At 37.7% G+C, this 12,295-nt stretch overlaps 1 protein-coding gene across 1 annotated transcript in view; it reads right to left on the reverse strand.

Annotated features, from left to right (window-relative positions):
- Positions 1-4,107: 4,107 nt before the first annotated feature.
- Positions 4,108-12,295, reverse strand: part of LOC120982498 (synaptic vesicle glycoprotein 2A-like) — a 33,636-nt gene continuing 25,448 nt past the window's right edge. The window contains exons 9-12 of the mRNA XM_040412691.1: positions 11,834-11,967; positions 9,110-9,316; positions 6,027-6,186; positions 4,108-4,291 (exon numbers count right to left, since the gene is read on the reverse strand). Of these exons, the coding sequence (XP_040268625.1) occupies positions 4,108-4,291; positions 6,027-6,186; positions 9,110-9,316; positions 11,834-11,967 (685 nt within the window). The remainder of the gene's footprint in view (positions 4,292-6,026; positions 6,187-9,109; positions 9,317-11,833; positions 11,968-12,295) is intronic.

Raw genomic sequence — 12,295 nt, forward strand, 5'->3', positions numbered from 1 at the left:
AATAACAACCATTGAAAAATAATTTGATTTTTACATTTTTTTTTTTTTTTTTACAGATTAGTACATAGTTTTGCTAAGAACCAGCGGCAGTCAGCACGGACACACTGAAACACAAATAAGTCCTCTGTTGCGAGGATCACAGAAATATGTTACCATTTGTGCTTTCTGCTCTAAGTTGTGTTGAAATTGCTTGTGCTCCATAAAGGCCTATGCTTTTTTTTGTTTTGTAGGTTATCATATAGAATATAAAAAAAAACTACATGTCTACATCCTCTCAGAGACTATCTTGTTGGCATGAAGATCCATAAACCCTTGATCAGAAGCAGCAGAAGATAACTCCTTGTAGAAGGCTTGGTCAACGTTTCACAATGGGTCCTTGAGTTCTTACTCATGTTAGAGAATTAGAATTTTTTATTCTGTTTTGATAGAGCTAGAATCTACTGTAGTTGAAGTCCACCAACCTGACCTCTGGGTCCAGGAGGCACCAAAGTCAACTTCTTACTTACATTTTAGACTACAAATCAGGAACGTTCAAGGTTTAAATCTTCAGCCTACCTAAGACCTCCTGAATGTTTGATATGACATCATAGTCTTAAGAGAATGCGGCCAACTATACCAAAGGCACCAGCCTTTCAGAATTTTTCTTGTGTGCTTTCCAGAAGACAGGTCTCCAAGATGAGAAAAAATTTAAGATACGCACACAATACACCTAGATATGCTGCAAGGAAGTCCATACCATGTAAAAACACTATGTATATTTTTTGAAGTCGATAGCGAATAGGTTGTTACACTGTAATTTCCCATATATATCTATATATTTACAGTATTATACAAATGGCGGCAAAATGACCATTTATATTATATAAATAAACTATTTCTTTGTTTCCTTAGAGTCACATGAAGATGTAAAAACGCGTCTACTACTAAGTCTGCCAGCTCGGGATATGGCACTAAACATGCATGCAGGGTTTTCTGGAGACACAGTACAATGGCAACCTAATGGGTTTTGCTACAGGTGGTGCTCACGTCTTACATAAAAGGGGCCTCACCTGCAGAAGTCCACTTACAAAAAGAACCATTTTTTTTTTAAACAAAATAAGCAATTTCATATTATATTTAGCAACGGGAGGTGGAAAGTCACATACTAGTTTTGACATCTTCTGACGTGGCTGTGTCTCACCACTGCACTAAAAAAAAAATATAATCTGGGCCAATCTTTTTTTTTTCTTCACATAAGCAAGCTGAAAGGGGTTGTCCCATGAAAAATATTCAACATTTTTCAAACCAGCACCTGGATCTGAATACTTTTTTAAGTAATTAGAAAATGTACTATAGCCACTGGATTATTCAATAAAATCTCTCTGTATAGCGCCACCTGCTGTTTGTTTGTTTTCTTATTTCTCTGTCCACCGCGGTAACATCACTGAGGTGGCCACACATGCTCAGTCCCAACTGCCACCAGCTGGATCTACTATTAGAAGCCGTGACAGTTACAGGGAGAGAGCTGCAACAAAAAGGACATGCCCCTGAACTGTGATAGGGAGAGAACTAAAGTAGAAAGGATACGCCCCTGAGCTGCCAACTTAAAATAAATGCAGCTATGAATGGGGAGACCTCTGGATCCATGGGCTGGTTCTAGCTTTCGTGTACTATATAATGTCTGATTTTCATTTTTTACATTAATCATAGGAGAACCCCTTTATTAATCCAGATATGAAATGTATCTTTAGTGAGGTCCACAAAAGAAAGTAATTTTGTATCTATAATAGTCAAATTTTTTCACTTTGGAATATTTATTTTTGCATGATATTGCCCATATTCAAATTTATATATATTGTGCTTTTTTTTTTGTCTAAACACCACTTCTTTTCCCCCCAAGAACGTACGTAGCATCGAAGCAGGCTAACAAACTGCTATGGGGCCCATGGAGAAAGGGGGCCCAGCCCTTGTTGCTCCCATCTCCTGCACAGGACAACAGAGAGAGGAATTCACCCAAGCATCATGGAAAGGCTGCAAACTGGGAAACAAACATTAGGCTCTTCTGCCCTGGGTGGAAAACCAGCACTGTAATAGAGGACCCATTTTCATCTTTTATGCCATTGATCCCTGCCAATAGCACTTATTTGGGACATGAAGAGGCCAAACCATAACCTATCCATCTCCCAAGGCTACATGCTGATCGATCCTTCTGTGCCCACCCAGAAGTCCCAAACCAAAAGTGTAAAATCAAGCCCTAAAATGTCCTTCAAAATAAAACATGTACTTCTTGTTTGTACATTAATGGAATGTGCCTACATTTCATGGAATGTTTGATCCATTTTTATGAGCTGGTCATATTTCTGTGCTTCGTATTTGCGACATTGCACTTTCTACCCCTACCATTTATCTAGGAATAGATCTCTAGATTATATTACCAACCACCGGCCCTGAAAGCTGCCATCTTTTGAGAACTATGTAAACATAACACATGGCCAATTCATCTAATAAGTAATCTTGATAACAAATAATTATAATAAATATATTAATAATTGTTCAGATGAGGCTAGTTTTTGTACTGGGCTTCTGCAGTCTACTTCTGCTCTCCCAGACTTTTTTAATTTCTAGAACATCTATGTGAAAATAAGCTTCCCGGCTACATAGGCACCAATGCACTTTGGTTGCAAAAAGGACATTTTCACATCTACTGATAAGTTTAAACTATATTTTATATTTGTGTTCCTTACACCTGTCTAGACATAGGTAGCATATGATATTTTGAGACTAAGGAAGACCTAGCTGGGCATTTAGATGGTGTTTCTAGTAAGTTCTGACCTACCTTGAACAGCTCCTGTTAATACCCAGTTTAAACAAGAACAACGGTTGGATCCTTCAGAATACACTATATCCCAGAACTAATGTAGGATACTCTAGAATCTACAACCATCTAGAACTAATCTAGGATCCTTCAGAAACTATTACAACCTAGAACTACCGTAGAATCCTTCATAATCTACTACTACTAAGATCTGTAGGATCCTTCAGAATCAATTACCACCTGTAAGATCCTTCAGAATCTATTTCAAACTAAAACTATTGCAGGGGGTTTCAGAATCCGTTACAACCTAAAACTACCATAGAATCCTACAGAATACATTAAAACCGAGAACATCTGTAGGATCCTTTAGATTGTATTTCAACCCAGAACTATTGTAGGATCTGTTTAGTAACCATTACTGACCATCATAATTGTGTCATCCTTCAAAATCCATTATAGTTCAGAAGGATTCTTCAGAATCCAGTAAAGCCCAGAGCTACTGTAGGACCAGATTAGAGAGCAGACTAGATTGACCTGGTGGATTTTTTCTGCCATATATATTTTTTTCTTTGATTCTTAAGAATCCATCATAACCCAGAACAACTATAGGATTCATTACTAACCAACATGATTGTAGGATCCTTTCAGTAACCTGCACAACCTAGAATAACTATAGGATCCTTTCTATATTTTAGACTAACCAGGACAAACATAAAATGTAAGAAGAGACAAGTATATCTAGAACAGTGTTCTCCAGTCTGAGGCTCATCGGCTGTTGCATAATGACAAATTGTTGTAGATCAGTGTCCTCCGAACTGTACTTCTCTGAACATGCTGAAAATTGTAGTTTTCGAACATATGAAGAGCCACAGATTGAGGAACAGTGATCTAGAACAATCACAATTTTTACTAATTTCTAGAAGTATCAAGAATGAATTCAGGCTCTTCACAATGTCCAATGAGTCTGAAGAGCAAATCATAAGTTCTTCAATGACTAGAGGTGTTAGAAACACAACATAGAGTTTTTTTCATTTCATTTCACTAGAGCTATCTAGAACATAAAATCTCTGCTCTACACAAAGTCTAGTGCTTCTAATCCTCATACTAATCATGGAGGAAGCTCCGAAACTTAGAATAGTGCAAAATGTTCAGTCCTTGATACATTTTCAGTGACACATATGCATATTGTTTTACCAAACATTTCTGGGAAGAGGATATGGGGAAGGGGCCCCACACATAGCAACAAAATAAAAGACATTTCACAGTGTCTACTAATCTACTCTCTTTTTTTTTTTTTTTTACAATGGTGAATCTCACTGAAGCACCTGGCCTCGTGTTTCTGGCAATTTAAGGGCTAAAAAGCTACCCAGGGCCAATGCAGCAGAGGCCAAGAGGATGGGCACTGCTTTGGCTATCCCCACGAAGGAGGTAAAAATGCTTATCCCCAGGACAGCAGCCAACTTGCAGAGGGCATTCAGGAATCCGAAGGCAGTCGTTCTGGAATTAGATAAAAAAATAATATATATGAGAATTTAGAAGAATATTTTTTGTATCCTAAATGTCCTGGAGGCATAAGAAATTTCACTGCACATACCTCATTCATAGATCTCAATATTTGAAACATATAATGTCGAGCGTCCCATCTAAAGAGCATCTTTCTCAAGCATGATCATTTAAGGTGGCCATAGTTTTGAGCCGACAGGTCTTTTAACTCTCCAATACACATGAGCATGGGGAGAAGGAAATAAGCTGCTGCCAGACACCTCTGTCAGGAGCTTATCTCCCTTGAGATCAATAGGTTGGGTTCAACTCTTCTTTCTACTGATATCTAGGAGTCAGAACACCACCATATACATTTGGAGGTCAGCTGGTCCTACCAGAAATGGTGGATTTGACCAGTATACATCTAACATGTCAGGCACGTTTAGATATAGATTTAATCAACGCCTCTTTGAAAATAATACTTCCAGGTAAGAGGGTATTCTGGCTCAGGTTCCTACCTTCGAACTGCAAGAGGAACCACAATCTTAATGAACATCATTGGTCCTTCAGAACCAAAGTCTTAGTTTGCAGCTGCTTTTTGCTCTGATAGGACTGAAGAAGGGTCAGTGATCTCAAAATACCCTAATGAGTCATGAGACTGGATGTCATCGTCTCTCAAAGCTCGCCATACACATCCGATTTCTGTGGGACCAACTGACCATCTAATGTGTATGGGTTTCGACTGTAACACAATGGCAGATTTTTGTAAGAAAGAAGGATTGGGTAGATGGATTTCAACATGCTCTATTTTTTTCTCAAAGGAGATGTCTGACGACATCTAATTCCACCTACTGAGAACATATTTGCATGTGTATGGGAGGGGGGAAGATCAGGAGGAATGAGCGTTTGGCCGACAGCTATCTAATGTGTATGGCCTAACTAACATTACATTTCTGCTGTTAGCTCCCTGGATGGAAATGCTCCAAATCGAACGCGTCTTGAGTGACTCATCGCATGTAATAACTTTATAAGATATTCTCTTGGTGATTCATTTTGGAATTAAATACTGGAGAAAACGACCCTCGCACACTAATCACGGTTTAATAGTATCTTCCAGTGTGTACTGCAGTGAGTCGCTCTGCTCCAGGGGCTGTACCGTTCTACAAATCTGAATATTAATAAATCTGCATTTAAATTAATTAAAAACAATTGTATATTGTAATGTCTGATATATATACGGCATCTAGGAGGGAAGACATACAAGAATAAACAGAGATGATAAAAAGTGCACCAGGAAGACTAGGCCGCACTACCATGGACAACTAAGGGGTCTCGTTTTCACTCCGACATAAGATGACCATGGACAATAGAAAGGGAGGTGGAAAATTGAACGGAGCCCCAGTTTTACTATGTTCCTGTGATGTCACCGCACTGTTCCTGTACTGGTACCACATGTGTTGCATTATACAGTGCCTGCATGTGACCATTATATGTATGTTTTTCTCTTATGCTGTCACAATATATTTGGTGATCTTTTTGAGTGCATTATTCCTGTATTATGGTATCATGGAGTGCATAATCCCTGCACTGCGACATCACTGTGTGCATTATCCTTGCACTGTAACATCACTAGTAGACTCTACCACAACAACTATACCACTAAAATACCAAGAACAGGGGATAATATATGGAGAGTCTGAGAAATGGAGTATATTCTACTCTGTAATCAGCGAGTGGAAAAGAACCATACCTTTTGTCTGAGGGGTAGAGCTCCACCGTCAGGACATCCAGAGCATTCCAAGAGGCAATACTGACTCCACCAAAGAGGCAGAGTAGAGCAATCATGGCCGATTCACTGTTCCCGAAGAATAAGAAGAAGCAGCTAATACATGACATGACACTGGAACCAGCTGGGAAGACAGACAGATCAGTCACTGAAATATCCCACCAGGTGCTCGGCGTCTATCAAAACATAACTTATTGAAGTTGATCTATTCTAGAAAAAAATGGGTTGCTTTCTTCCATTAACAGTGCCACACCTGTCCACAGGTTGAACGTGGTATTGCAGCTCAGCTCTATCCACTCCAAATGGAGCTGAGCTGAAATACCACACACAACCTACCGACAGGTGTGGCACTGTTTATGAAAAACAGCAGCCACATTTCTCTATAGAAGCACTTTAAAGAGGACCTGACAGCAGGATGAACCCTATTAAACTAGGCATGGAAGGGTTGATTCTGCTGATTAAAATGAAACACAGGAGAGGTGAGGACTGATTATCTATCACCACTAGAACATCCTGCTTATTACTGTTCATAGTATAAGTGACAGGAAAGAACATAGGAGAGGTGAGAATTGATTGGCTATCATCACTAGAACACCCTGTGTATCACTGCTTATAGTATAAGTGACAGTAGAGAACACAGGAGAGGTAAGAACTGATTATCTATAACTACTAGAACACCCTGTCTATCACTGTTTATAGTATAAGTGACAGGAGCGGTGAGAACTGATTATCTATCACTACTAGAGCACCCTGCTTATTACTGTTGATAGTGTAAGGAAAAGGGAAATAACTCAGGAGAGGTGAGAACTGATTGTCTATCACTACTAAAACATCCTGCTTATCACTGTTTATAGTATAAGAACAGGAGAGAACACTGGACAGGAGAGAACTGATTCTCTATCATCACTGGAAAATCCTGCTTATCACTGTTTATAGTATAAAGGACAGGAGAGACCACAGGAGAGGTGAGTACTGATTGTCTATCACCTCTAGAACACCCTGCTTATCTCGGTTTATAGTATAAGGACAGGAGAGGTGAGTACTGATTATCTATCACCACTAGAACATCCTGCTTATTACTGTTCATAGTATAAGTGACAGGAAAGAACATAGGAGAGGTGAGAATTGATTGGCTATCATCACTAGAACACCCTGTGTATCACTGCTTATAGTATAAATGACAGTAGAGAACACAGGAGAGGTAAGAACTGATTATCTATAACTACTAGAACACCCTGTCTATCACTGTTTATAGTATAAGTGACAGGAGCGGTGAGAACTGATTATCTATCACTACTAGAGCACCCTGCTTATCACTGTTGATAGTGTAAGGAAAAGGGAAATAACTCAGGAGAGGTGAGAACTGATTGTCTATCACTACTAAAACATCCTGCTTATCACTGTTTATAGTATAAGAACAGGAGAGAACACTGGACAGGAGAGAACTGATTCTCTATCATCACTGGAAAATCCTGCTTATCACTGTTTATAGTATAAAGGACAGGAGAGACCACAGGAGAGGTGAGTACTGATTGTCTATCACCTCTAGAACACCCTGCTTATCTCGGTTTATAGTATAAGGACAGGAGAGGTGAGTACTGATTGTCTATCACCACTAGAACACCCTGCTTATCTCTGTTTAAAGTATGAGACAGGGGATAACACAGAACCAACGCTGCCAGGGAGTATGTCTAGTTTAGTAGGGTTGATCCTGCTGATGGGTGCCCTTTAAGAAACACATCACAAAAAGTAACATAAATTAGCTGTAATTAATGCTGCCCATCCAACTGTTAGCCCTGTCATCAGGGCACTCATGGAATTATAACAACCTTTAGTCTTATTTAAGGGAAGCTCTGCTTTGGACATTCCCTACTTGTTAGAAGGGTCCCTTGACAATAAGCCGATCACTAAATGCCCTCCTGCTGGGATCTTAGCGATCAGGTGTTATCTGGTGGGAAACTGACAGTAAGTGTTCCCTGCAGCACCACCACAGGGAAAATAAGGTATTACACAGTGTCCATTGATATCAGAGAGATGATCTGCGTCCGCTCACCACTATGGCCAAGAGATGAAGGCTATGAACAGAGGACTCCTCTCTGTTTACTCAAAGTTCATCTAACAGGGTACCCCTTACCCAAGTCGTATCTAAGGCTACTTTCACACTAGCGTTTTAGTTTTCCGGTATTGATATCCGTCATAGGGTCTCAATACCGGAAAAAACGCTTCAGTTTTTTCCCCATTCATTGTCAATGGGGATAAAACTGAACTGAATATACCGGAGAGCAAATCGCAACATTTTGTAGTTTGCTTTCTGTCCTGGGATGCGGAGCAAAATCCGGCATGACCCCCAATGCAAGTCAATGGGGACGGATCCGTTTTCTCTGCCACAATAGAAAACGGATCTGTCCTCTATTGACTTTTAATGGAGTTCATGACAGATCCGTCTTGGCCATGTTAAAGATAATACAACCGGATCCGTTCATAACAAATGCAGATGGCTGTATTATCAGTAACGGAAGCGTTTTTTCGTGAACCCTGCCGGATCCGGCAAAAACGCTAGTGTGAAAGTAGCCTAAAACATTTATGAAAACTCAGCTTTTTTGTAGATATCAAACCACTCTCCTATGGGAGGAAGCAGTAGGCAGCGCCACTACTTGGTGCCCAACTTGATGGGGGTTAAAGCCCCTCTGAGGGTAAGGACTGATCTTGGTTTATTGATAAAGCACTTAAAATAATACTCCCAGTAGGGGGCAGTGTGTACTTCTATTATCAACAAATGTTTGCCTTCATTGGTCCTGTATTCACGCAATTCTAAACTGTTCTGTCTCTCGTGGGTACTCTCTTAGCTACTGCCACTATTTGCCCTTTCATGGTACTGTAGGGGAGCCAAAAACATTAAGCTGAGACACCCAAGGATCGCAGAAAGAGGCTGCCCAAAATTAGACTAAGAAGCCCTAATAATAATAATAATAATAAAAAATAATATAGCATAATACATAAAATTTGACCTAAAAGTGAATCTGTTGGCAGAGCACTGATTTTCTCACCCAGCATACGGAGACGCCCGATTTTGTCCATCAGCAGTGCGGAGACAATATTGCCCGGTAGTACCGCCAGAGTCCCCAGGAAACTCACAAAGTAGATCATGTAGGCATTATTAATGTCGTCGCTGAAGTCGAGCTGGCATCCCTCCTTACTGTGCAGGAACGTGCTGTTAATAATCCGACTGTTGATGAACTTATAGTCAAACAAGTCTGCAAAGCAAGAGCGATTAGCTAAAGTTATATTCTTGTACATAGGAGGCAGTATTATAGTAGTTATATTCTTGTACATAGGAGGCAGTATTATAGTAGTTATATTCTTGTACATAGGAGCAGTATTATAGTAGTTATATTCTTGTACATAGGAGGCAGTATTATAGTAGTTATATTCTTGTACATAGGAGCAGTATTATAGTAGTTATATTCTTGTACATAGGAGCAGTATTATAGTAGTTATATTCTTGTACATAGGGGGCAGTATTATAGTAGTTATATTCTTGTACATAGGAGGCAGTATTATAGTAGTTATATTCTTGTACATAGGAGGCAGTATTATAGTAGTTATATTCTTTTACATAGGAGCAGTATTATAGTAGTTATATTCTTGTACATAGGAGCAGTATTATAGTAGTTATATTCTTGTACATAGGAGGCAGTATTATAGTAGTTATATTCTTGTACATAGGAGCAGTATTATAGTAGTTATATTCTTGTACATAGGAACAGTATTATAGTAGTTATATTCTTGTACATAGAAGGCAGTGTTATAGTAGTTATATTCTTGTACATAGGAGCAGTATTATAGTAGTTATATTCTTGTACATAGGAGCAGTATTATAGTAGTTATATTCTTGTACATAGGAGCAGTATTATAGTAGTTATATTCTTGTACATAGGAGGCAGTATTATAGTAGTTATATTCTTGTACATAGGAGCAGTATTATAGTAGTTATATTCTTGTACATAGGATCAGTATTATAGTAGTTATATTCTTGTACATAGGAGGCAGTATTATAGTAGTTATATTCTTGTACATAGGAGCAGTATTATAGTAGTTATATTCTAGTATATAGGGGAAGTATTATAGTAGTTATATTCTTGTACATAGGAGCAGTATTATAGTAGTTATATTCTTGTACATAGGAGCAGTATTATAGTAGTTATATTCTTGTACATAGGAGCAGTATTATAGTAGTTATATTCTTGTACATAGAAGGCAGTGTTATAGTAGTTATATTCTTGTACATAGGAGCAGTATTATAGTAGTTATATTCTTGTACATAGGGGCAGTATTATAGTAGTTATATTCTTGTACATAGGAGCAGTATTATAGTAGTTATATTCTAGTATATAGGGGAAGTATTATAGTAGTTATATTCTTGTACATAGGAGCAGTATTATAGTAGTTATATTCTTGTACATAGGAGGCAGTATTATAGTAGTTATATTCTTGTACATAGGAGGCAGTATTATTGTAGTTATATTCTTGTACATAGGAGCAGTATTATAGTAGTTACATTCTTGTACATAGAAGCAGTAATATAGTAGTTATATTCTTGTACATAGGAGCAGTATTATAGTAGTTATATTCTTGTACATAGAAGCAGTATTATGGTAGTTATATTCTTGTACATAGGAGCAGTATTATAGTAGTTATATTCTTGTACATAGAAGCAGTATTATGGTAGTTATATTCTGTACATAGGAGCAGTATTATAGTAGTTATATTCTTGTACATAGGAGGTAGTATTATAGTAGTTATATTCTTTTACATAGGAGCAGTATTATAGTAGTTATATTCTTGTACATAGGAGGTAGTATTATAGTAGTTATATTCTTGTACATAGAAGCAGTATTATAGTAGTTATATTCTTGTACATAGGAGCAGTATTATAGTAGTTATATTCTTGTACATAGGAGCAGTATTATAGTAGTTATATTCTGTACATAGGAGCAGTATTATAGTAGTTATATTCTTGTACATAGGAGGTAGTATTATAGTAGTTATATTCTTGTACATAGAAGCAGTATTATAGTAGTTATATTCTTGTACATAGGAGCAGTATTATAGTAGTTATATTCCTGTACATAGGAGCAGTATTATAGCAGTTATATTCTTGTACATAGGAGGCAGTATTATAGTAGTTATATTCTTGTACATAGGAGGCAGTATTATAGTAGTTATATTCTTGTACATAGGAGGCGGTATTATAGTAGTTATATTCTTGTACATAGGAGGCAGTATTATAGTAGTTATATTCTTGTACATAGGAGGCAGTATTATAGTAGTTATATTCTTGTACATAGGAGCAGTATTATAGTAGTTATATTCCTGTACATAGGAGGCAGTATTATAGTAGTTATATTCTTGTACATAGGAGGCAGTATTATAGTAGTTATATTCTTGTACATAGGAGGCAGTATTATAGTAGTTATATTCTTGTACATAGGAGCAGTATTATAGTACATGGGAGGCAGTATTATAGTAGTAATATTCTTGTATATAGGAGCAGTATTATAGTAGTTATATTCTTGTACACAGGAGACAGTATTATAGTAGTTATATTCTTGTACATAGGAGGCAGTATTATAGTAGTTATATTCTTGTAAAAAATAATAATAACAGGCCTCATATTTGGTCAAGATTATGTAGATTTGTGTTTTTATATGTTTGACTTTTTCAATGCAGAGAAACAAAAACCATTTTGAAAAATTAGAATAAGTCATTACCTGTGTTGTAGAACATGGTGGAGATGAAAGTACAGTTCTTAAAGAAAGTGTTACTGGATGTGATATCTTCAAAGTAACAGTCTTTGAACAAGGAATTTTCAAATATAACAGACTTTAGCTTGAGGCCAATGAATCTTTTGAAACAAAAGCAAGAGGTGTAATAATTTTTCGTCTCAGCGGACACTGTACTTGCCACATGAAAAGGTTGAATACATGGTAGCGTCGACCTTAGACTGTTCTAGCAAGAATCATAAGATGATATTGTATAGCAAACCTCCAGTGCCTACTCTGTGGTTCATCCTTATACTTCAAAAGGTCAATCCCTGCAGTTGGGGATACCAGCACCTGTTTCTTGAAGAACATGCCTTCTTCCCCTTGGGTTGTTTTTCTGTCCCTTTAACATCTCTGTCAACTATGGGTGACATCTAATATGGAAACTTCTACAGGGGTTTAACAAGAGGT

The sequence above is a fragment of the Bufo bufo genome, chromosome 11 (assembly GCF_905171765.1).
Source record: "Bufo bufo chromosome 11, aBufBuf1.1, whole genome shotgun sequence".
NCBI lineage: Eukaryota > Metazoa > Chordata > Amphibia > Anura > Bufonidae > Bufo > Bufo bufo.